The sequence below is a fragment of the Drosophila ficusphila genome, unplaced genomic scaffold (assembly GCF_018152265.1).
Source record: "Drosophila ficusphila isolate 14025-0441.05 unplaced genomic scaffold, ASM1815226v1 contig_712, whole genome shotgun sequence".
Classification (NCBI taxonomy): domain Eukaryota; kingdom Metazoa; phylum Arthropoda; class Insecta; order Diptera; family Drosophilidae; genus Drosophila; species Drosophila ficusphila.
Window position 1 is genome coordinate 25,753 of NW_025064651.1, and position 23,021 is coordinate 48,773.

Below are 23,021 nucleotides of genomic sequence, written 5' to 3' on the forward strand. Positions count from 1 at the left end.
CATTAGTAAACATGTTTAAATTAATTGAAACCAAATTATGACCATGAATATTAATTTTAGGATTAGAAATGGACAAGATTTTGTAATTTTGTACTGCTTCCTTTTTCAAACTACTTTTTTGCCACTTATTTCCCATCTACTACTAAACCGAATCTACTGCCCTTTTTACTCTCCGCTCCCACGCGAAACTTCTGCCTCAGCAAAAAACATGCGCGCTCAGCAAAGAGTGGCGCACTAAGACTTTTTACTCTCCACTTGGAACCAAATACTCTCCCGATTGCTCTCTCGCCGTCGCTCTTTGGGGGAGCGCATGGCCTCGGACAACAACAAAAGCACACTTGTTGAAAATGAAAACGGCCCCAAAACAACAAAGAGCGAACTGGTTTGTCGGGGGAGCGCGAAAACTACTGAGCGAGAGAGCCAAGAGGAGCGTGCACGTCATGTTGTTTATAGATTTTTAGTCGAATTTCGTTTTTTCACGTTTAAAGTTCGAACGTGCGCTGAACGGACGGACTGTTGCGACCGGAGTGTTGTGTTGCGAGTGCGAAAGCGTAAATCGGCCAGGCGGAATTACCACGGATATATATCTGCACTTCCCCCGGAAAAGCAATATCGCCTATATATTTTTAAATCGTTTTCGAGTGATCATTGTGCTTTATCTAAATTAGACTGAGTTCATAACAACGTATACACATGTGAAACAAAATTAGCTAAGTAAATAGCAAACTTTTGGATAACCCCACGTTTCCGAAACCATCAAATACGTACGTGCCTCATCATAAAACGCGCCCTCAACGAGGCATTCGAGCAAAACCACAAACCAAAAACGGCCAAGCCAAAGAAATATACGAGTATATATTAAATATATATATCTAACAAGGGAAAACCCTTAAATAAAAACGTAACAAAACCATATGCGTGAATCAACAACAAAAGCAAAAAAAAATATCCAACCAAGAAAAGAAAGTAATGTGTAAATTCTTTTTACACACATATCGTGTGTGTGCATAAATATTAAATCCAGCTGAGGCAATTATAATACTTAATGAATTTATTGCACAATTAAAGCGAAGCCAACTAATAACAACAAATTAATATGCCGCTGGCGTGAAAGTCACAACTCGACGCATGAGAAATCTGAATTATTAATGAAATCGAATTACAAACAAAGCCCCGACCAGCAGCAATAACAATTGCGAATCGGAATAAAAAAAATACAAAGAAAAAAAACAAAAATAAATAATCATAAATAAGTACACACATCAACAAGAGCCGCGGAACGTGGACGGCTTAATCAGCGAAAAGTCAGGCAGCTGGAAAATACAATTTGCAGGCAAGGCGCAGGCGCCGCTTTTCACACGAGTTGGCAGCACACGCCACATAAATTGGCATTTACCGTTAAGCGCGCTGCCGTACTTTGCGGTTGGTAAAAGCAACAACAACAACAATAATAACCACAACAACAATAACAAATAACAACACATAACAACTCAACACCTCCACCGAACCACCAAAGAAAAGCCGTCAAAGTGGATTTAACAAATTATAATAAAATGCTGCAATCCAGCAATCATCATTATTTAAGGCCGGATTATATGACAGCTGCAGCTGCCCCAACAGCGGTAAGCACATCATCTGCTCCTTTTGTCTCGCTTTTGGGGGTTTTTTTTCGCGAACTGGTAATGGGGCAATCAGATATTTATTGAATTTATCAGGCTTTATCGCACAATTCAGGTCGATGACTAATGCGATTACTCTTTTTTGGCAAACCTGCTTGATCCACTTAGATTGGAAGAGATTGTAAACAAATGGTCAATGGGGAACTGGCCATAATAAAATTCAATATTATACTTCATCTTCCTAATTATTTTATATCCTTTCTTTACCTACAAACTCATTTTAAAAACTACCATTAAAAAGCCATTTGCTTTTAGGTCAAGAATTTGTCTTTTATAATATGTATATTCTTATATTATATATCCCTACAAAAAAAATGTTAATTTGCATATCACTTCGGGCTCTAAGCATGAAAAACCTTGTTAAGATATATTGATTAGTTCATATATAAGAATGAGAAATACCTAAATCACCACAGTTAAAGTAGAGAAATGTGGATAATATATTTGCCATAACACCCAATTCGCTTCGTTCGATTATAAAACTTACAGCCATGAATAACAACTATCGACATTTCGGACATTCGAAATAGATGGTCTAGCAATATTTCATAAATAATAAAAATGTCGACTGTGAAGCACTCCCCTCAGGCGAAATACGAAACCACTGCACCAATCCAAAACCGAACAACCTCCTCCAAACTTCCAGAAGACTTTGGGCCATGTGCTCGCAAAAACGGAACTGTTTTTTCGAGGGGAAGAGGAAGGGGAAAGAGGTAAATAGCGAATTCACAATCGTAGAACGATAAATTCTCCAATATCTGCACATAAAACTTATTTATGTTTGTTCATATTAAACTATGTAAATCCTCAGCCGAGTTTCCTCTGCCTGGAAGTGTTTAGAGAGTCGAGTGCACCTCTGGAAATTGTATTCAAATTTATGGCGCGCCAAATTTGAATTTATAATGACAGAAAACAAATGCAATTTCACACACACACAATAACGCACACACACAAACAGAGTTCGAGGAACTATGGCAGTTAATCAGAGTCAAAGTTGTTGCGGTCCCCATTTTCCCCCATTCCCCCACTTAACCCGAAACTATCTCTCTTCGAACTGCCGTGAGACTCATAAATTTTCATTTTAATTTGTTGAGCGCATTTTGTTCATAAAGAACGGAAGCAGTTTATGGCACCAGCACGATGAGTACATTCATTAACTGGGTAATTTGGAATAGCGTTTTTCGGAGCTTACGTGATTTACGGATTTCGGTGGAGAGCCCCAGCCAATTTCCATATTGGTCGTGTGAAAGCTTTCCAGTAGCGCAAATGAGGCGAAACCCATAAATCAATGGATCGTATCCCCAACGCGCTGTGATGATGAACTGGTTTTGGTGCCAAGTGATAAAAGTCACTTTAAAATATTACCTAAATTAGCTTTCAAGGAAAAAAATTTAAAATGAAGTCCTAATTTGGTTTTACAAAAAACTATTGGCATGTTGTTAGTAACTAATTTTTTGTTTAGGTATTATTTTTATTTCCTTAGTAATTAAATGGACTTTTTCCTGTGTTTTGCCAACTCATTCTTTAACACTCGATACTTTTTCCTATTAAGACTTTAAATGCGATTTAAAATTGACGTGCGAGGTGCATAAATTTAGCTTTACGTGTCCCGCGCTGACTGACTAACCTTCTTCTTTTGTTATTTATCTGAGATACTATCTGCGAACGTATAAATTATTCAATGATTAATGGCAGCTGCTTATAATTAATTATAATAAAATCAAATAAACTAAGCTTGACAGCTGTCAGTGGCATCATTTGTATATCTTTTATGTGGCGCCCCCAGACCATAAAAGCGCAGACAGGGACAGAAAGCAAATATAAATACAAATATACACTAAAAACAGCGAGAAAGAGAGATCTTTCGAAGTGACTGTCGATAATTTGCTGTCACATGTTGAAAAATTACAAAACTTTGCTTCGACCGAAAAAGGAAACGGCGTCGCAAAATGGAAATAAATGCGACTGCGGAGCTATCTGTTAAGCAATAACTCAAAATCTGAACGTGAAAGTCAGTTCCAGTTCGGACCAGCCCGGCTCATGTCAGAGAGCTTAACATGAGAGCTCAAGACCAGTCAGTTAAACTGACAGAGCAGAGCAGCAGCGGCAGAAAAAGGTAAATAAAGTGCAAATGTCAGCTGACCGCAAACATCATTAATATAATTAAATGTGTCAGTCAAGCGGCCATTTATGCAGTCCGACGTTCATTTCAGTTAACCACACGATGCCATCAGCTTGGCTCGGTTTTTGGCTTGGCTTGGCTTGGTTTGGGTACACCAAAATAAAACCCAGCAACTGGTCGAAAACTGGCAGTTAAAGTGTGCGCTTGACATAACGGCTCTGTCTCAGGCTTTTCCCCTGGCGAATTTTCCCCTCAATGGGCCATTCTTTTCGACGTCCGTGTGTCGGCTTTGTGTTTGCGTGTGGCTCTAATTAAAGTGTCATCAACAGCAGAAATGCCAGCAAACAACAACAACAAATGAGTCGAGTCGAGTCGACTCGAGTCAAGTCGAATGGAGTTGGCTCGGCATGTTGTGTTATGTGCTAGTGATAAATTGCCATGTCTAGAGCTGTCATGTTAATTTTTTGTACTCGCACACAAATAATAGTTTTTGTCCAAAGTGTTAATTAATTCTTGGAACATTTTAAATATGTGAAAAGCGAGACAGACAACTGAAGTACAAGATATACAGCGGAATTGTTATGGCACTCTAATTGGGGTTGGGCTGGGTTAAAAGTCAATTTACATCAAGCGTGTATATTTTGTGAGACCATTAGGAGGATTAGCATATACGAAAAAAACGTTTATTATTAACACAGTAAGCTTATGACTTTAAGCAAACAATAGATAAAAAGGTAGTCAAATATTTTAAAGACCAAACCATACGTTGATGTTCTAAAAATAAAATATTGCTTTAAGTATTACGAACCGTTTAATGAAATAATCAATCCAGTTCATTTATAGATCATATTTTCCTTATCAGTATTTAAAAATAAAGTGTTAGTCACATTCTAAAATCAACATTGTGCTCTAATCAAATAAAATTCCACATAAACGTACTTCAAATCAATCAATCGATCTATCAATCAATAACTTTGCTTTTAGAAATGGCATTGAATCTTGAATTTTATATAGCTACTTGCCCCTTGGATAATCTGCAAAAAACACTTGGGCTTATGGGGTGATAAGAAATCGATTAAGAACAGACTTAAAAATAAACAGTCATCGAAACGATATATACTGCTGTTCATTAAGAAATTTATGACATTTTATGGTGAGATCATAAATTTAACGATCCAATTTCGTTAATAAGCGACTATAAATATCAAGTAAAAAATAGAAAGAAGCAATAAAACTTCAACAGCAGCGGCCAACTCAATGTTACCATTCCGCATTATGGGTTTTATTGCCATTTGAGAGTACAATCAAACGGCATTTATCACTTGAAACTCGGAACAGCCCCAACGAATCGTGCCACCAACACCTCCGATCCCCCCAATCCCTAACTACAGTCATAACCATTCATGGCAAATATCATTTTGAAAACTAAATGCTTGCGTATGTACAAATTGAATGGGTGAAACTCAATGAATTCATTTAAATGCACGCAAGGCGGCAGCTATGATAATGAATTGCAATCGCCGCTTAAACCGCAAAATAATAACCCGTTTTTTTTCTCGGTTGTTTTATTTTTTTTTTCCATAGAGTTAAGTCGCGGCATTACAAATTATGGCCCGAGATAATCGATTCGATGGAAGGGGGGCTTGAAAAGGGGGACGAATGTGGGTTATAAAACAGTCAAAGTCAATAATCGTAAAATGCTCCAACAAATTAACCAATAAATTCATATAGAAGTAATCAAATTAATGTTCCCGCTGATAACTGTCAATTGCATTATCATCATCACCATTAACAGCATCATGAGATGTGTCACAAGCTCAATTGTTTGCTAAAACAGGTTAAGCCAACTTTGAAATAAAAATAAATAAATAAAAAATGTATGCATTTTAATGCATTTAATTGAAAAGAAATTATATTTTTAAATTTGACTTCAGTTATATAGAAGCACATGGTTATGGGTTGCCATGTGACAAATGTTATTTACCTTCCACATTTCCCCAAATTGCTTTTAAAGCCAAGTCACAGAGGGAAAAACCCTCATAATTCCCCAATGTCCAACGAAAACGCTTGACCGTTACCGCGGCATTCTTAATGCCACGTAATCCGGCGAAAATTAAATGGGTTTCAAATGGTATCAATCATTAAGTTCGTTACTACACAATACGGGGCGTATGAGTGATTGCCATAAAATTGTGTATAAATATTAATCAGCCGGCTGCCCAAAGCCCCTTACAAAGTCCCACAAAACAGATCATTGGGCAAATGGGGCTTTTCGAGCTTAACACAACATTTGACACTAAATGCACACAAATTGCTTTTGAAGCCCAAGCTGAAATTTTCAAAAGAAGGCAAACGGCAAGAATATATAAATTTTTTATAGCTTTGCTATGTAAAGGGGAGAGGCAAAAAGAAGGGGGCTAAAAATGTAATGCTGATAAGTCCACAAAGCGGTCAAACTGGCGCCCTTTTTTTTTTGGGGTCCGAGGAGGGAACGAAAATTTCAATCAAATCAACTCACACTGAATGGACGGAAAACAAATAAACAATCAATCTCAATCACATCAATTATGCGCTGAAACAACTTGTGAGCTATCAAAGCCCTCTTATCATTGGGTATTCCGTTTATTTTTTTGTTGGCCGTTCGGTGGACATTTTTTTTTTGGGTGTATATGTTTTATTTATTCTATCGCGATGTTAATCATTTTAATTGGCGCCACTTGAGCGAGTCGCACTCTGTGTGAGTGTCTGATTGGAGTCCATTAATTTTGTGGCAGTCATTTGAAAGCGTTTCAAATTACTTTTCGTGTTGCAAGCTGGTCTCAATTTACAGCCACCACCGAAAGTGAAAGTGACCGGTAAAGGCACTTTCAACCGATTGCGATAAAGAAATTTTGGACAAGTCGTCACACGAAACAACAAAACACCAAAAAAAGAGTAAATTGCTCATAAATAATTCGTAATCATTATCTGTTAGCTGAAATAATGACTATTATCCTTTTAAACTATGTACAATATTCAAAAGTTTTGTTTAATTTATCAGAAGTATCAAATATTAAAAAAAAGGAAAATATTTATCTATATCTCACATTTAAATTAAAGACTTCTCAAAATAGTTGAAAACCTAAAGACTGACAGATTGCTTAATTTTTTCTTTACGCAAAAATATTGAATTTAATTCTTCAAGAACGACTGACATGCTATCCCAATTTTGTTTAATTTTTTTTCTCGGCTCGAAAAACAATGAAATATGCCCCATCAACAAAAGAGGCGGAAAAGTTCATTTAAATACAAACTGACATGTGTCAAAGTGACACTTTTTGATTGCTATTCGGTTACAAATTTCTAGCTCTTCTTCGCTTTCGTTTTTCCCCCGTTTTGTTGTCTTTCGACTGCCGTTGACACTTTCCGAACCTTTCCCTCCGCTTTTCCACCAAAAACAACACACATAGATAGACAGTACTTGTGACACTTCAAGGCAAAAATGGCAAGGTTGAAATATACAAAACAAAAATAAAAGAAACCGTATAGAGAAAATAAAATAAATTAAAGACACTGTCAAAGTTGTTACTTTCCAATGACTTGAATGTCATGTCAAGTGTCAAGTTAGAATAACATTCGTTTGACTTACGCAGGGAAAAACTGCTGACAGGTCCCATGAAAATTGAATAGCAACTACTGGATATTTGATGTTGATCATATGCCAAAATGATTTAAAAATTGATAAATAACAACAAACAAATGCGTATAAACAGCAGAAATTAGATACAAGTGTGAAATAAATTAAAAAGGGAATTTCAAGCCTCAATTCTAAAGAAATTAAGCACCAAGTACCTTTCGTATTATTTTCTTTGAGCCTGAAGCAAAAAACTGAAAAGGGTAGGAAGTGCAGCGAGTTGTTGCAGAACAATGCGATGCACATCTCACGCCCTTTGGCAATTTTCCCAGGTTGGCGTTGTGTGTGCGTTATCACGTGTCAAATATCTTGCACCGAACAAAGGCTTTCCACACTTTTCGTGTGGGTAGCATCTTTATCGAGGGGGAATCGAGAGGGGGCGGCATGTGCCGCTGCCTATTCAAATTAGCTGAGCGAGTGTTGCGAATAAAATTTACCTACTGCAATTCATTTATTCAGCTGTCTCCGCTGTCTTTTTGGCTTGTCGCGCTGTCATTTCGGCGTACTTTTGCAAATAAAAAATACAACAAAATGTGCGCTGCTTTTTTTTATTTTTGCCCCCCGTTTTCTGTTTCTTTGGCTTATCGCAGCGAAAAAATCTAACGAAAGGGGGAGATTCCCCATTTTTGCCCGCCAATCCCCCCCTTCCACCTTCATTTGATTTTTTGTTGTTGTTGTTTTTGTTGGTTGCATTGCTCGCGTTATTTGGCTCTATTTGCATATTTTCGCATTTTATTATGCAGACAGGCAGAAGGCTTTTGAGGGGCAAGCAAGAAGTGAGCGAGAGGGAAGAGGCGTCAGCACGTCATTCAGTCGGATTCGCCGTCTCTGTCGCTCCCCTCGCCAAATCCCAAATGCTTCAGTTTCGTTTTTTGGAACAGACAGGCCAAGTGCATTTTTTATTCGCAAATTTTATCTGCACGGAAAAAAGTTTAATAAAATTGGATTAGCTTGTAATAGAATTTAAATTCTATGACTACTTTCGCTTAACATATAAACAAATTCATTTGTGTTTTTCAAGCCTATTAAACTTTTACTCAGAAAAAATGGAGACTGTATTTCGATATGCAAAAAATAGAACTATATTCACTTTTTTCTATTATTTTTTTTTCTGTGTACCTCTCATTGGAAAGGGGAGATGGGCAACAGCTGTGCAACACAAAACTGTCAGTTTGGCAGAGCCGACGCGAAGTGCTAAAATAGTGGAAGATCCCACTCTATCTCTATCCATCTCCCTCTGCCCCCTTGGTGCCGTCTCTTTCTTGCTGTCAGAGTTGACTGGCAACGGAAGTGCAACAACAATTTGTTTTCCTTTACCAAGCTTTCGGTTTGTCGTTTCTATACCGCTATCTGTATATGTACAGTAGGCCATAGATAAAAATGATACTTGCTTAGTTTGTTACAAATAAAATTAAAATTTACCTTTCAAAAGATAACTTAATCCTAAAGTAACATGTTAATGATCTTCCATACTGAAAATAAATGAAAAATGTTATAAGTTAGAATTTTAGTAAAGTATTATGTAATTTTACTGTAAAAGTTCCGTTCAATCTATCTGCGGAAATTAAAAAAATGTCGGAAACTTACTATCACCGATAACATAAGAAAACTAACCACCAAGAGTGCATATTAAAACACAAAAAAAATCATTTATTGGTGTTGTTAAAAAATGGAATTGAAGCACGCAAGGCAAGACGTTGAAATGGATTATGCCAAAACGAACAGGCTACAAATGCAGCAAGTGAGAAACATAATCAGAAAAGGGCGCTTGGCCAAATGGGGGCGTGGCAGTAGGCGGGGATGGGATGCTGACAACACTTGTCAACGCAACTGTAGAGCGGCATAATTATAAATAACACGTAATTAACGCGATGCCAAATGCGAATGACACCTCCGAACGAACATGTTGTGGGTCCGGGCGGATCTGATCCGCATCTTCTGGCTCATCGTCATCATCGTACACTAAAAGAAATAGACCATAAAAGGTTACTTAAAAAATTGTAATTTGAAATTCATTAAGGGAAAAATTTGGTATTTAACGAACATGTTTATATAACTTAAAATAAAATAAGGAAATCCACAAAATATCTTTTTTCTTAAAACCAACGCATATTTAATAGTATATCCTTGTGGATTGGGTTTATAAACTTTAGCACTATTCTAAGAGTGTAAACCCCCTCGATTGTCCTTCTGCCCGTCGTCAGTTTGGCATTTTGACAGGCAAGCCAAGGCAACAGCCAGTTGACAGCCAACAATGCCAGCGAGACACCAATAATACTGCATTTGCAGTGGACTAAAATAATAAAGTGTCGTTGCATTCATTATGCGATCGCAATGGAGACGAACGAACGAACGCATCAGGTGAACAGTCGAGGGAGTCGAGGGGTAGAAATTTCATTAACGTTGACAACTTGAAATGCTAATTATTGTCAAATTAATTTAGTCAGCTGTCAGCTTAAAGATTTTTCTTAATAAAAATAAAATCGAGAAAAAATGAGCGACAAACGCGGCGCGGTACAGATCGGATCGGATCGGATCGGATCAGTCGGAAAGTAGGAATTAATGAATGCCGCATGTGGGCACAGGCATTCAATTCACTTGACAGCAATGACAGACACCTTTTGGTTGGCTTTATGCTAATTTGCCAGGCCAACAGCTGCCGCCGCACAGGCACGTAGATATACGAGTGTATATATACGTACGAATTCCGCTAAATGGGGGGAATAAAATATCAAAATTATTGTTCTTGATGAACAACAAAGATTTGTGGTGAAATAATCGGATGTGAGTGGGGTTGAGGCAGGGGTAAGACTACATTAAAATTCTGTGAACCCCTCATCTCATGATCCAGTTTGAGGTGCTAAACTGAATACACACACTTTACTCAACAGTCTTGTTATATTAAACGAGATGACAGCTAATGGGATTCTCAGAAGCAAAACAACATTTGTTTCACAACATTTTCTTGAGTAATAATATGCATAAATAAATCAAAATAAATCAGCTGAATTAAGGATGATTTATAGAATATGCATTTATTTTAATAAATATAGCAGAAACAATCATATATTTGCACAGTTTATGACATTTTCCTTATCCAACGTATACAAAGATTAATAAAATCCTGCTATTAATAACCATGAGAAATGGGATAATTTAAAATGTGAGGCATGATGTCAAAAAGATAGATAATGTCAAATAAATAAGATAGCTTAAGTGCTCACTTATCCAGCTCAGTCACTCGCAAAGAATTCAAAAAGTAAATAATTATGTTTGTGATAATGACAAAGAGCCGACTTTGCATAACCCTCGCAGGTGTTATTTATTTATTTATTTACGCATATGTATTTATTTTTTTTTTTTTTTTTTTGTACACCATATACGGTGGGTGTTTTGGTTGCGGGAGGAAGTATGGATCGTCATAAAGTAACGCCCACGTTGACGCATTCCATCACAACGGTGGACATTGGATGGCAGGTGACAGGCGCACGTTGCGTATGATTGATAAACACGTTGTCCAAATTATGAATATGGAGGATACACAGATACGGATGGCGAGAATTGAAAAAATAAACACCATTAAGCTGAGACAGCTGCGCTAATCTGAGAGCAACCTTGAGAGGCCTCGTCTTTGAGTCGCATTTTATTTGTGTTTGTTTTTCTTTTCTGCCACATGAGTGATGAGCGAAATAATGGAATATGCCAATTGGCGTTGACATCAATAACAAGAAAAAAACTACTACATTGCCAAACAAGAGGGAAGTGAGATTAAGTGATAGATCTGCAAAACGGCCAATGGCTTCTTGAGTTTTTCCCTCATTCTTTGGCAATTAATTTTGCTTAAGGTTATTGGGTTAATTGCGTTGTGTATACGCACCGTGTTACCCTGACATTGATGTAGCACCTAGACAAATGGGGAAAAACACACACTTGGGGTTATTAAACTAAATAAACATAAATATAGAAGAAAAATATAAATTGAATTAATTCAGTAGAAACTAAAAACAAAATATTTGCAATGCGGATGTCACCTTTACTCTTAATTCTTTCTAGAGCAACAATTATCTGTTTGGTTAACCCAAAAATACTCATCGTGCTGCTACACATTTCGCTCTATTTAAGCCCACAAATATTTATTCACATCCCCTACTTATCAAAATCGCTTTTGTTTCCTAATTTGACTCACTAACCTGGCCAACTAAATAGACCCCACCTGACAAAAGATAGAAAAAGTATTCGCCATGCAAAACCAACAACAACCAAGTAATTTGCACAGCAGCGCCGAAAAAACGACAAAGATAAGTAAACAAAAAAATGCTGCTAGAAAAAAAAAGCGAGGAATGCGGCGACGAAAAACAAATGTTTGCATACACAGCTCTGGAAGCCAAAACGACAAAAAAAAAAAAAAAACAAAACAAAAAGGCCAACTATAGAAAATGCAGCAGCGAAGCTATAACAACTGCCAACTGACAACTAAATAGACACGTAATGTTGACAAAAGTCTGACATGAAATCTAACAGAGAAACAAGACACGACCCCAGCCAAGTTTTCCGAGAGGCCCCCCTTTCATAGAGTGCGGGGCACTTGGGGCCAACGGGGGCACTACGGCTTCAAATGAAAGAAAGAGTGACACATGAAAATGGCATTAATGTGTCACTCAAAGTGCACCCAACACAACTGCAGCAAAGCCACTGTGACAATTGCAATGATATGGCTGACAGTCCGGGGGACTCGACTCATGCAACGTCTAAAATTGCAACATTGTCTAACGCCAAGTGCTCTTCACCGGCAGTGGCAACTCTATGCCATGCCAGGCATTGCCACATGCCACATAGTCACAGGCCATGCAGTCAGAGATAGTCGAGTATTTGAGTGCCAGGGATGGCCTCGTCGGATCTCGGCTTTATTTGCTATTTGTTCGTCCTATCTCTCTCTATCCCTCTCTCCCTCTTGCTCTCTCTATCTATCTATCTCTTTCTGTGTTGGCCCGCGTTTGACAGTCAAATGACGCTGTCGGTTGTCAATATGACAAGTGTCAGTTGTGCGGCAGTTGACAGTTAATGTGACAGCGTTTTGTGTTTCTCTTATTGCCGTGCCGGCTGAAAATAAACCAACAGGCATATTGAATTGCATTTGCGGTCGGCACTGTCTGGGGAGTATACTCGTATTTGTGTATTTGGGGTAAGACTTGTACGAAATAGGTTTACGGTTGAGTGAAGAGGCTAACCAGTTAGTGACCTTTGGCGTGTGCTTGCCTTAGAATGGTTTCAACCCCACCAAAAACAGGACAGTCAAACGGTTTGACATTTCTGATTTCTTGACGACACAATTTATTACAAACGGTTCGCCAAATTACTTAATGGCTTTTTTAGAAAAATAAAAACATTTTTCAACGTCGTTTCTTATTTACTACTTTTGAAATATTATATATTTTTAAAAGAAAACGAAGTCAATCCTTCCTAAGTAAAAGTTCTTACCTATTGGTTTTAAAATAGTGACTTTCATAAATGAATATTTAGTTTTACAGTGTCAACCTACCATTGCCTTTAAATAAATTATATTCTCGTCTAAGTTGTATAATAAAAAGCGACCAGTTTAGTTTTCACATAATTCACAATTTAACTGTCCTACCCACAATATCACAAATCTAGATGAATCATTTTATTCAACTGGGGCCCAAGCTCTTAATATTTTTATAGCCGTTTATGCAAATTTTTCTTATACATTTATATTTGTTCTTCTTTTGCACGAGCAAGCAAAATTTATTATCACCCAAACGGAGAAGGAAATGTACACTGACGAGCAAAACTGTAACACGATTTCATTGTTTCAACTTCAAAGGTCTGTAACTTTTTTCTAATGCACGGATTTTGAAGATCTTAGTCTTGTTTTGTAGGTTATATTATTTACTACTATTAAGTAAAATTCAAAGCCATTTGATATCAGTTAAAGAAAATGACGCGCCAAACTGTAAAAAAAGTCAAATGTTACAGTTTTGCACTCTGGTTATTTTTTTAAGAAATATTTTTATTAATGATTTTTTAATAGTGAGTTCACATCCCTTGGACTTTTTTAGCTCTTCTATGCGTCTGGGCATTTTTCGGGTACACCGTCGTACCATTTCCGGGGGAATATCATTCCATACGCCCTGTTGCCGCTCTCACAACTCCTTCATTCCACTTGGAGGAACTGCATATTTCTCCAGCTGCGATTTCACATGACTCCACAAGTTTTCTGTTGGATTCATGTCGGGAGATTGTGGTCGTCACTTCATAGATTGAAATTTCTGTTTTGAAATCCAATTTTTTAACCAATATGGACATGTGCTTGGGGTTGTTGTCTTGCTGAAAAACGCATTTTTCGGCAGGAAGACCCAATTTTCCAAAATTTCTTTGGAAGATTTTCTTGTAAAATGGATAGATATTGCTCCTATCGCATTATTCCATCGATTAATAACAAGGAACCAACTCCATTTAAATTAATGCACCCTCAAACCATGATGGAACCGCCACCGTGCTTGATAGCGAATTGGGATACTGTAAGTCATTGCTACCAGTGTCTTCAAAAGCAAACAATTCCAAAATACTTTTGTTTTCAAGGTTATATGGTCGGATGAAACAAAAATTAATCGCTTTGAGTCAGATGGGCGCTCTTGGTATTGGACTAGAGATCCCACGATCCAGTCACCAAGGAATGAGTGACAAACCGCTAGCGGTTCCATCATGGTTTGGGGGTGCATTAATTTAAATGGAGTTGGTTCCTTGTTGTTAATCGATGGAAGAATGGGAAAGGAGCAATATCTATCCATTTTACATGAAAATCTTCCAAAGGAGTTTTGGAAAATTGAGTCTTTCTGCCGAAAAATGCGTTTTTCAGCAAGATAACGACCCCAAGCATACGTCCATATTGGTAAAAAATTGGATTTCAAACAGAAATTTCAACCTATGAAGTGGCGACTACAATCTCCCGACATGAATCCAACAGAAAACTTGTGGAGTCATGTGAAATCGCAGCTGGAGAAATATGCAGTTCCTCTAAGTGGAATGAAGGAGTTGTGAGTGCGGCAACATGGCGTATGGAATGATATTCCCCCGGAAATGGTACGACGGTGTACCCAAAAATGCCCAGACGCATAGAAGAGCTAAAAAGTCCAAGGGGATGTGAACTCACTATTAAAAAATCATTAATAAAAATATTTCTTAAAAAAATAACCAGAGTGCAAAACTGTAACATTTGACTTTTTTTACAGTTTGGCGCGTCATTTTCTTTAACTGATATCAAATGGCTTTGAATTTTGCTTAATAGTAGTAAATGATATAACCTACAAAACAAGGCTAAGATCTTCAAAATCCGTGCATTAGAAAAAAAGTAACACACCTTTGAAGTTGAAACAATGAAATCGTGTTACAGTTTTGCTCGTCAGTGTATATAAGTAAGCGTATACAAAAAGGTGTTAACAGGCGGAATGATATAATATACATGCATAATATGTATAACGACAGAGTACCCACACCCCAGTGACAAAGTCTTGGGGCATAAACGATATGAGGGCAGAAAGAGCGGGAAAGAGAAAGAGGAGCCGAATAAGAAAGAGAAGAAAATACAAAGTCTGCATAAAGTTTTATACCATTTTTATCGCTTATTTTATAATTCCCGGGCAAAACTGCAAGGGCGTCTTAAAAAACTGACTCAGGGGTTGGGTTCGCTTCGGTTTTTTTTTTTTTTTTTTTTTTTTTTTTTTTGGGGCTTGGGGGAAAGGTCTGCTAAAGACGTTGCCGTTGGCTTATGCAAAACGTCGTCGACGATGGCGGCGGCACACAATTTCCGCTTTTTATGCTTATCCTGTAATTCATATTTATAGCAGCTATTTCTGTATCGTAATGTGTGCGAGGGTAAGGAATTTCCTGAGCCGCAGAATCTTTGAAAATTGCATTTTGCAAAATACTGCGAACAAAATGTAGGGGCGATGTGGTGGCAAAATAGATCACAAAATCCATTATAGATAACTTTTATTGCTGTTTACTACCAAATAAATCAAGTAACCCACCGCAAGCCATATAAAGTGAGAACAAATTAAAGCTACTTTACTTTATTTTCCCCGAAAGCGAACCCCTTACAAAACCGATTCAAGTGCACTCCGTCTCAAACAATATACGCTTTATTTATAAAGCAAATGCTTTTCGGCAGAGCTTCAAAAGTGAATCTATCAAAAGTTTCAATTTGAGAAGCAACAAGCCAAAATCAACAATTCAGCTTGTCTCTTACCAGCTTACGTTGTATGACCCCCCTCAAATTAAACTTATTCCCCAGTCGGCTGTCATGTCATTGTTTCACTTCGAATACAAAAACAAGACAAAAAAAAACAAAACACAAAGTTTCAACATTTTGTTTGTCATATTAACGTAAAGTATGATTTTTCAAGGGCCCTTTAAGTGCGTGAGCCACACTCTTTTCCTTCGACCCCAAAAGCTTCGCGTGCCGCTTTTATTTGTTTATAATTTACTTTACTTTTATTTACCAAAGACTCTTTTATTGTTTCAAGTCTACGTGCGATGATGACTTAAGTATGCCGATGTGTCATACTTCTCAAGCGTTGAGTGTGTTCAAGCGGTTGGCGGGGAAGTAGCTTAGAGCTCTATAAAATAGTTTGACACATTTAGCTTTTCTTGTTAATTTGTATAATACTTGAGGCATTTGCCTGTGACACTTGTGTGAAATGTTAAGCAAATAGCTCGCATTGCGCGATGATGAATGGTTGTTATGGCTAAGATCTTAGCGAATCAATTGTGACAGCCTTGGTAATAGAAAAGCCCGCGGCTTAGAGAATTTTAATTTGTTATATTAACATGTGGCACAACCTTTATTATTTAAGCTCGGGTGCCGCTGATCATTCTTTCACTTTATACCCGACTTCACACACCTTTAAAACAGAATTAGCATTAAAAATATGTACACAACCGATAATAAATCAAATCAAATCATGACAGCTGAGTGTGTTTAGTTCAAAGTGTCTAATTAAATTATACGCATTTAACGAGCGGCTGTGACTTGATTGTGCAAAGCCATAACTAAATAACTAAATGCATTTCAGTTGAGGTTTCATTTCCAACTTGCTCAGCCATGACTACTTTTGTTGTCGTAGTCACTTGTTTTTTTATTGCCGTATTCAGGTTGTTGTTTGTTTGCCTTGTTAGTGTCGATGTTTTGTATACACACATTTTTCACAAGGTGTAACATTTTAATTATCACAACGCTCATAATTTATAAGTATTACGTTTTTTCGCGTTTCATTTTCCATTGGCTCTTAGCAGCTAATTAAGTGTTAAAAATAAGTATTTTTCTTGGTTATATACCCTTTAAATTTAGCATGTTCATAAAAAAAACAATTCAAGACTGCAGTATAAACATTTTTGATAGGCCAAGTTACTCTACAGTGGAAGGTGATTTGTGTAATTACCCCCAACTTGCCCTCAATTGTTATATGAACGGGTCACAGACAGAGTAATAATTCCATTCCGCTTCGCACCAGTCAATTGACGTTCTCATATATAAATAAAACATATCTACGTTTTATGAAGCCATTGTCCAATCGTAAATTAAACAAGCCCCATATGGCCCATTCTATCTGCACACATTTACGTGTTCATACGTTCGGGGGTTGGGGAATATTTATAAACTAAATCACAAACAAAACACAAAATGTGCGACACGAATATGCGTAATACCGAAAATCAATACGGAAACTTTATCAACGTGATAATAAATTATGACTAATTGTGCTAAAAACGAGACGAAATGGAGTGAGTCCCTCCCCGCCCCTCTGTTTTGCGCCAATAATTAATAAAGTGTTGGCGAGCAGTGGTCTTTGAGCGGGGTGATTGGGGATATTCACAGAAATTCAAATCGAATAAATATAAAGGGTACTGAATATTTGGTTGGCTACCGAAATACTCTGTTTTAAAAACTGTAGCAATATATACAAATATTTTGTTAGTAGAAATATAAACAGTAAAGGCATTTAAAAACAAGAAAATCTTTATAATAATTTTTTTTTTTATTTCATTATTTGTGATATAATGTATTTCGAATAAATAATTCTCATACTACAAACAATTTTAGGTTGATCTAATCACACTTTGAATGTTTTTGAGCTTTTTTTTTCCCTTTCACAACACTAAATGTTACCATTAAGCCTTGTTATCCTTACCATAAAATTATCCTCTCACAAAAAAAATGAATGTTACTACTTTCATGTGGCACACACAAACCCTCTGATTACAGGGCATCCAAAGTACTCTTAAGTACCGATAAGAAATTTTGCCATTTTTACAATAGTATCATAATAATTTATGGCGGCCCATTGAGTGTTATAAAAGCTTCAATATTTTGTAGTTTACGACTTGCGCCAGTTGGGCATAAGCGTAATTACGCTCGACTACATACAACCATACACACATACATACAGCCAAAGTGTACGTCATTATTTTCGATGTGGCTGTTGCTGTGTGTATGTATGTTTTGTAGTTGGGCGATGAGTTATGAACGTTCAACTCTCGCCTCAGTTTCGGATTTTCCCTTTCCGCTTATTCCGCTTGCTCTTCTTCTTCTTCTTCTTCGGCTGGGCCCCTCTGTGTGCGCCATAATTTATGGCATGCGGCGAAATGGATTTTATTGCAAAAACCGTGTTTCGTGTTTATGGCACAAAACTGTGAGTGGGCAATATTCATTTCGTTTATGTACACTTATAACTACGATCGCCTGCAATTTCAGTTTGTTGTGTCGGCACTTTTTCGATCTGCCTTTGTACTACTCAATCGGTAATTCTCACTCCCTAAAGCTCTAAATGCTGATATATACGATCGCTTTTATTGCCATACTATAAATAGGGTGTTCGAAAGTGCTTAAAAATACCAAGCCTTCAATTGATAAATCACCACTATAAACAGCGGTGTTAGAAAATTCTCTTCTAGTAGGAAACCTTCAAGCCTGAAATGAAAATTGTTTTTATTATTTTTATATGAATTAATATTGATGAGCACACCAAATACTTATAATACTTGTTTTAATTTATAGCCACCCACCGCCTCTCACTTTATGCCTTTTTTTTCTAGGGTTCTACTAAAACCAATTTTAACACCACCACTTAACCCATAACTTTGGCACTTGTTTATTGCCCAATACATCACAAATGGCTAATAATTTCATTAGCCTAATTGCTCATTTAGAAATGGTCATAAAACCCGATGAACGCTGATTAAATGTTAATAACATTACTCCTTAATATAATTATAGAAAGCAAGTAAGATGGATTTAGCAATAGAAGGTTAAGCAAATATTTTACCAATTGATTAGCGGAATTGTTGATAACTTTAAAAATTCCGATTGTGATTATGAAATCCTTCATACATTTATATTTAAACATTTGAAATATGTGTCAACTTGCGGAACGCCCTTTGTTTTTTATTTTTCCCCTCAAGTCCAATAAATAAACACTCCCTTGGGTGTATTTAGATTTTTTCCAACACCACATTGCCATCGTTATATTAATGCCTTTCCATATCTTTCCGTTCGACTTTTTTGGCAAACATTTTAATGGCCTCATAACTCCCTTTATTTTGTTGTGGGATTAAAAATATTTATGGCCATAGGCCTGTTATTTATGTCGCCCAAAAGGGGCAAGAGAGCGACTTGCACGAGTATTTCAAGATCGCACCAGTTTTCTGTGGCAAGAGATAAAGATCTGGGGCAGAGTCAGCCAAAGAAGTGTTTGCCGAACAAAGTAGAGTTAAAGACAATAAGGACGAAAGATCTTATCGGTGATGAACAAAACGCACGATATCGCAACATACTTATACACAAATTTTCCCTTCTTTTCTTCCCAATTTTTTCAACCCAGCAGCTGGACAACAAAAGCAGTCCGTTGGCGCTATTGGCCCAAACATGCAGCGCCATTGGTGCGGATACCACAAACCCCAAGCTGCTGGCGGCGAACATCGAGAAGTCCACAAAGCAATTGCAGCACCACCAGCAAAAGGGATCCAATTCGGGAGGAGGAGGAGTCGGTGGATCGTTTGGTTTGGGGCAACAGATATCGGCGGATGGGAGTGCACGCGATAAATCCTCACCGGTTAGCAGTCATTCATCCAGCGTTAGCACCGGTTCCGTGGAGCAGCAGCAATTGACCCCCGCCCACGGCAGCAAACCGACGCCGACAACCTTTAAGCCGTACGAGCCGAACAACAACATAACCACAGCCGCCGATTGTGGCGCCACAAATCTCAGTAGTAGCAGCAACAACACCAGTGGCCAGCCGAGGGTTAAGACCCCCAAATCGACTTCGAACGGCGGCGGCCAGCGTTGCGATTCGAACCAAAGTGCCAGCTCGCAGCGAGAATCGCCCACAGCTGCCGGTTCGCTGAGAAGAACCCCCACCTCGGGATTGGGCGGCTTGAATGCGAGTGCAGTCCAGCTCAATGGAAGTCCCGGCCTGCCGCCCAATGCCTCCTCCGCCGCCTCCTCCTCGTCGACGCCCGGCCGCAGTAATTCCAAAGAGTCCGCTGCGATGCACAGTCCAAGTGCAGCGGCAGCAGCGGCGGCGGCGGCCCAAATCGCCAGCTCCAATCGCCTGCAGGAGGCCGCTCTGGCCGCCGCCAAGGAGGCCAGTTACGTGAAGGCTCTGCACGCGGCCAGCCAGCAAGGATCCGCCTCCGCGGCAGCAGCTGCTGCATCCTATTATCCACCCGGTAAGTGTTGCCAGCAAATCAGGGGGGCAATTGCGTAATGCGAGGGGCTAGGGGCGTTTTTGGGGGCAGATTGGGTGGGATTATGAGTGGTGAACATGTATACATATTACGGAATGGGGTATGCATTTCAAGTGATAGCTCTTTAAGTTACGGTTTGTGGTAGAAACAAATTACATTTTAATAAATGTTTTTATAATATAAAGAAAAAGTTTTTTGGTATTTAAAAATTATATAAAATCCAATTTCGTATTTCAAATATGAAATAAATATTTCAAAGTTTTAATGGCAGCTTAAATAAATAACATATCAAGCAATTTTTTTAAGAAAATAACGTATGTATTTCAAAAAACTTAACAAATTTTAAAGAAAAACGTTTTTTAAATCGCGCTAGAGGAAGCTGATGAAATCCATTTTTATAATTTTTTTTTCCCCGAATGTCTGTTTAGATTTAAGAGAAAGATTTCTAAAAATCAAAGTCTTATTATTTCCAATTTGTAGTCTGATTAAGTTGAACATATTTTAAAGTCAATTTTAAAGTAAATGTTTTCTGAAACTGTTCTTAAATTTTCTTCGATTCAACACGATATGTTATTAAAGTACTCCAATTAATCCAACTTGATATTCGTTGCAGGTTACGGCAGCCCCTATTCCATGGACTTGATGGCGGCCAGTTCGCTGATGTCGCCGCACCACGCGATGTTCAAGGCGTCGGCGATGAACCCGTATCTGAACTACGCCCGGATGAAGGGCCTCACGGAGCAGTCGATGATGGCGGCCACTCCCAACGTTTGCCGCGATCCCTACTGCACCGGATGTCCGGCGAGTCCGCACTACATCAACAAGGCGGCAGGGCAACCCTGTCCGGCGGGCTGTCCGCAGTGCGAGGGCGGCAGTAGTGGATCCGGAAGTGGTGCCTCCAAGTCCAACAGTTCCCAGGGTGGATCGGGATCCTCGAGTGCAGCGGCAGCGGCGGCGGCAGCGGCAGCTTCATCTTACCACGCCCAATTGGCCGCCTTGGCAGCCGCCTCACAAATGCCGTACGTTTGCTCGTGGATCGGCAGCGATGCCGCGTATTGTGGCAAGCGATTCGGCACCTCCGACGACCTGTTTCAACATCTGCGAACGCACACGGCCTCCGTACCGGATGCGGTACTCAGTGCAGCGGCCGCCGGCGGGATACCGCCCAATCATCCGCTTTTTCAGCGAACCTACCCCACCCCTCCATTGAGTCCGCTTTCGGCGGCGCGTTATCATCCTTACGGTAAACCCTCGATGTTGCCACCGTCGCTGGCGCCACCTGGAATGCCAGGGTTGCCACCGCATCCCGCTCTGGCACAATACTTTGCCCCGTACTCGTTATATGGTCCCCGGATGGGATCATCGCATCCGTAGTAGTCCGCAGGGGATCCTGGGAAAGGGAAGAGTCCTTCGGCCTTCAGTCAAACCCATCATTTCTCTTGAGTCGTCGTCGTATCTCTATGTGTTTTTTTTAGGTGTATATGACTCACTCGTGAAACGAAAAGCTAGTGATCTAATGTACTGTAGTTACATACAAATGTGTTTACAATTTTAGCTTAAGGAGTCTAGCCTCTAGATATATACTAATATATCTGAATATCGATGATATATATATATATATATAGATGCATAAAGAATGCAGCACATTAAATATCGCTCGTCCTTGTGTGGCTGCTACTAAACGCATATGATAATTTTAATATTATTTATTATATTCAAGCGAAATGATTACAGAATTAACGAAATGAAAAGATTGTCCAAAAACTTAAAGTTGTAAAATTCTTGTAAAATATATATATGAGTAACTGCTTATAATTAATTCTATATATATACCTATACATAAATGTGTAATTATGAACACTATTTTAATGTTCAATTAAGTCACTACAAAGAAATCAATAAATCAAAGAAAATTAAATACCAAAACAGTTTTATCTTGTAAATTTGGAAAGGGGAAGCGACGGCATAAAAATTAAGGTTCGTATAAAATTGACTAAAAGAAAATTAATTCAGTGGTGATGGCCTTTCAATTTCCATTTTTAACAAATCACAAAGCACTTGCTTGAACATAAAATCTATCAATTATCTTGTATTAAAACTTTGATCTGCACTTTTCCCCGACTTTCAGTTCATTTTCCAGGGAAAACTGTCGCAAACAGTTGGCTATGAACCAGAAACCAGATGCCTAACAAACAACGTATTGAAAAAGCTTTAAGTCATGACCAAAGGCAAACAAGACCAACCGAAAAAAAAAATGTATATCCATTGGCTCACAAATCATAACATTTCGGTTACGTTTGCCGCTAAATTATACCAGTGGAGCTACTGAAACTGCTACTGCTACCCCACACACACACACACACACACACACACACACGAAATGGCAGTAAATCAAATTTTATATTTCCCCCAAAAAGAAGTTGCACGACAAGGAAGGTGGATTGGGTGGTTGGTTGGAACTTAAGGGGCAGTCGCACACAGTTCACTGGCAATAGTTCCTCTGCTCACTGCCCACATATGGCGTCGATAAATTAAAATTTTCGTTTTTGCCATAGATGGTGGAAAGGCGGAGAGAGTTATGCCCCAGCATTTTGACAGCTAGCCGCCCCACCTGACAATTTATTGTATTATACGATGGTGGAAGAAGAGGGGGGAGGGGGAGAAGTGGGTTGAACAGGGAACACCCTTTTGACCTGGGTTCAGACTCCGACTCCGGTCACCATCTCTGTCCCTCTATGGAAGTCATAAAAAATATGCCATAAACCTACCACCCACACACACACAC

General features: G+C 38.5%; 1 protein-coding gene across 2 annotated transcripts; it reads left to right on the forward strand.

The window, feature by feature from the left end:
• Positions 1 to 445: 445 nt before the first annotated feature.
• LOC108090051 (zinc finger protein Elbow) lies at positions 446 to 22,164 on the forward strand. Of its 2 annotated transcripts, none has more exons than XM_017188557.2 (3): positions 446 to 1,622; positions 19,372 to 20,218; positions 20,850 to 22,164. In XM_017188557.2, exons 1-3 carry the CDS (start codon positions 1,554 to 1,556, stop codon positions 21,608 to 21,610), a joined length of 1,677 nt encoding a protein of 558 aa, XP_017044046.2. In that variant the 5' UTR covers positions 446 to 1,553; the 3' UTR covers positions 21,611 to 22,164. The 2 variants fall into 2 exon arrangements, with proteins under 2 accessions (XP_017044046.2, XP_017044047.2); XM_017188558.2 differs by having other exon boundaries at positions 447 to 1,622; positions 19,375 to 20,218.
• Positions 22,165 to 23,021: the final 857 nt, after the last annotated feature.

What these genes read in the sequence shown, in the direction of transcription:
- LOC108090051 (XM_017188557.2), top strand. Translation starts at nt 1,554, where the DNA reads ATGCTGCAATCCAGCAATCATCATTATTTAAGGCCGGATTATATGACA. An exon ending in CTGCAGCTGCCCCAACAGCG is followed by an intron (nt 1,623 to 19,371) that starts GTAAGCACATCA and finishes TTTTCAACCCAG; the next exon opens with CAGCTGGACAACAAAAGCAG. An exon ending in TGCATCCTATTATCCACCCG is followed by an intron (nt 20,219 to 20,849) that starts GTAAGTGTTGCC and finishes TATTCGTTGCAG; the next exon opens with GTTACGGCAGCCCCTATTCC.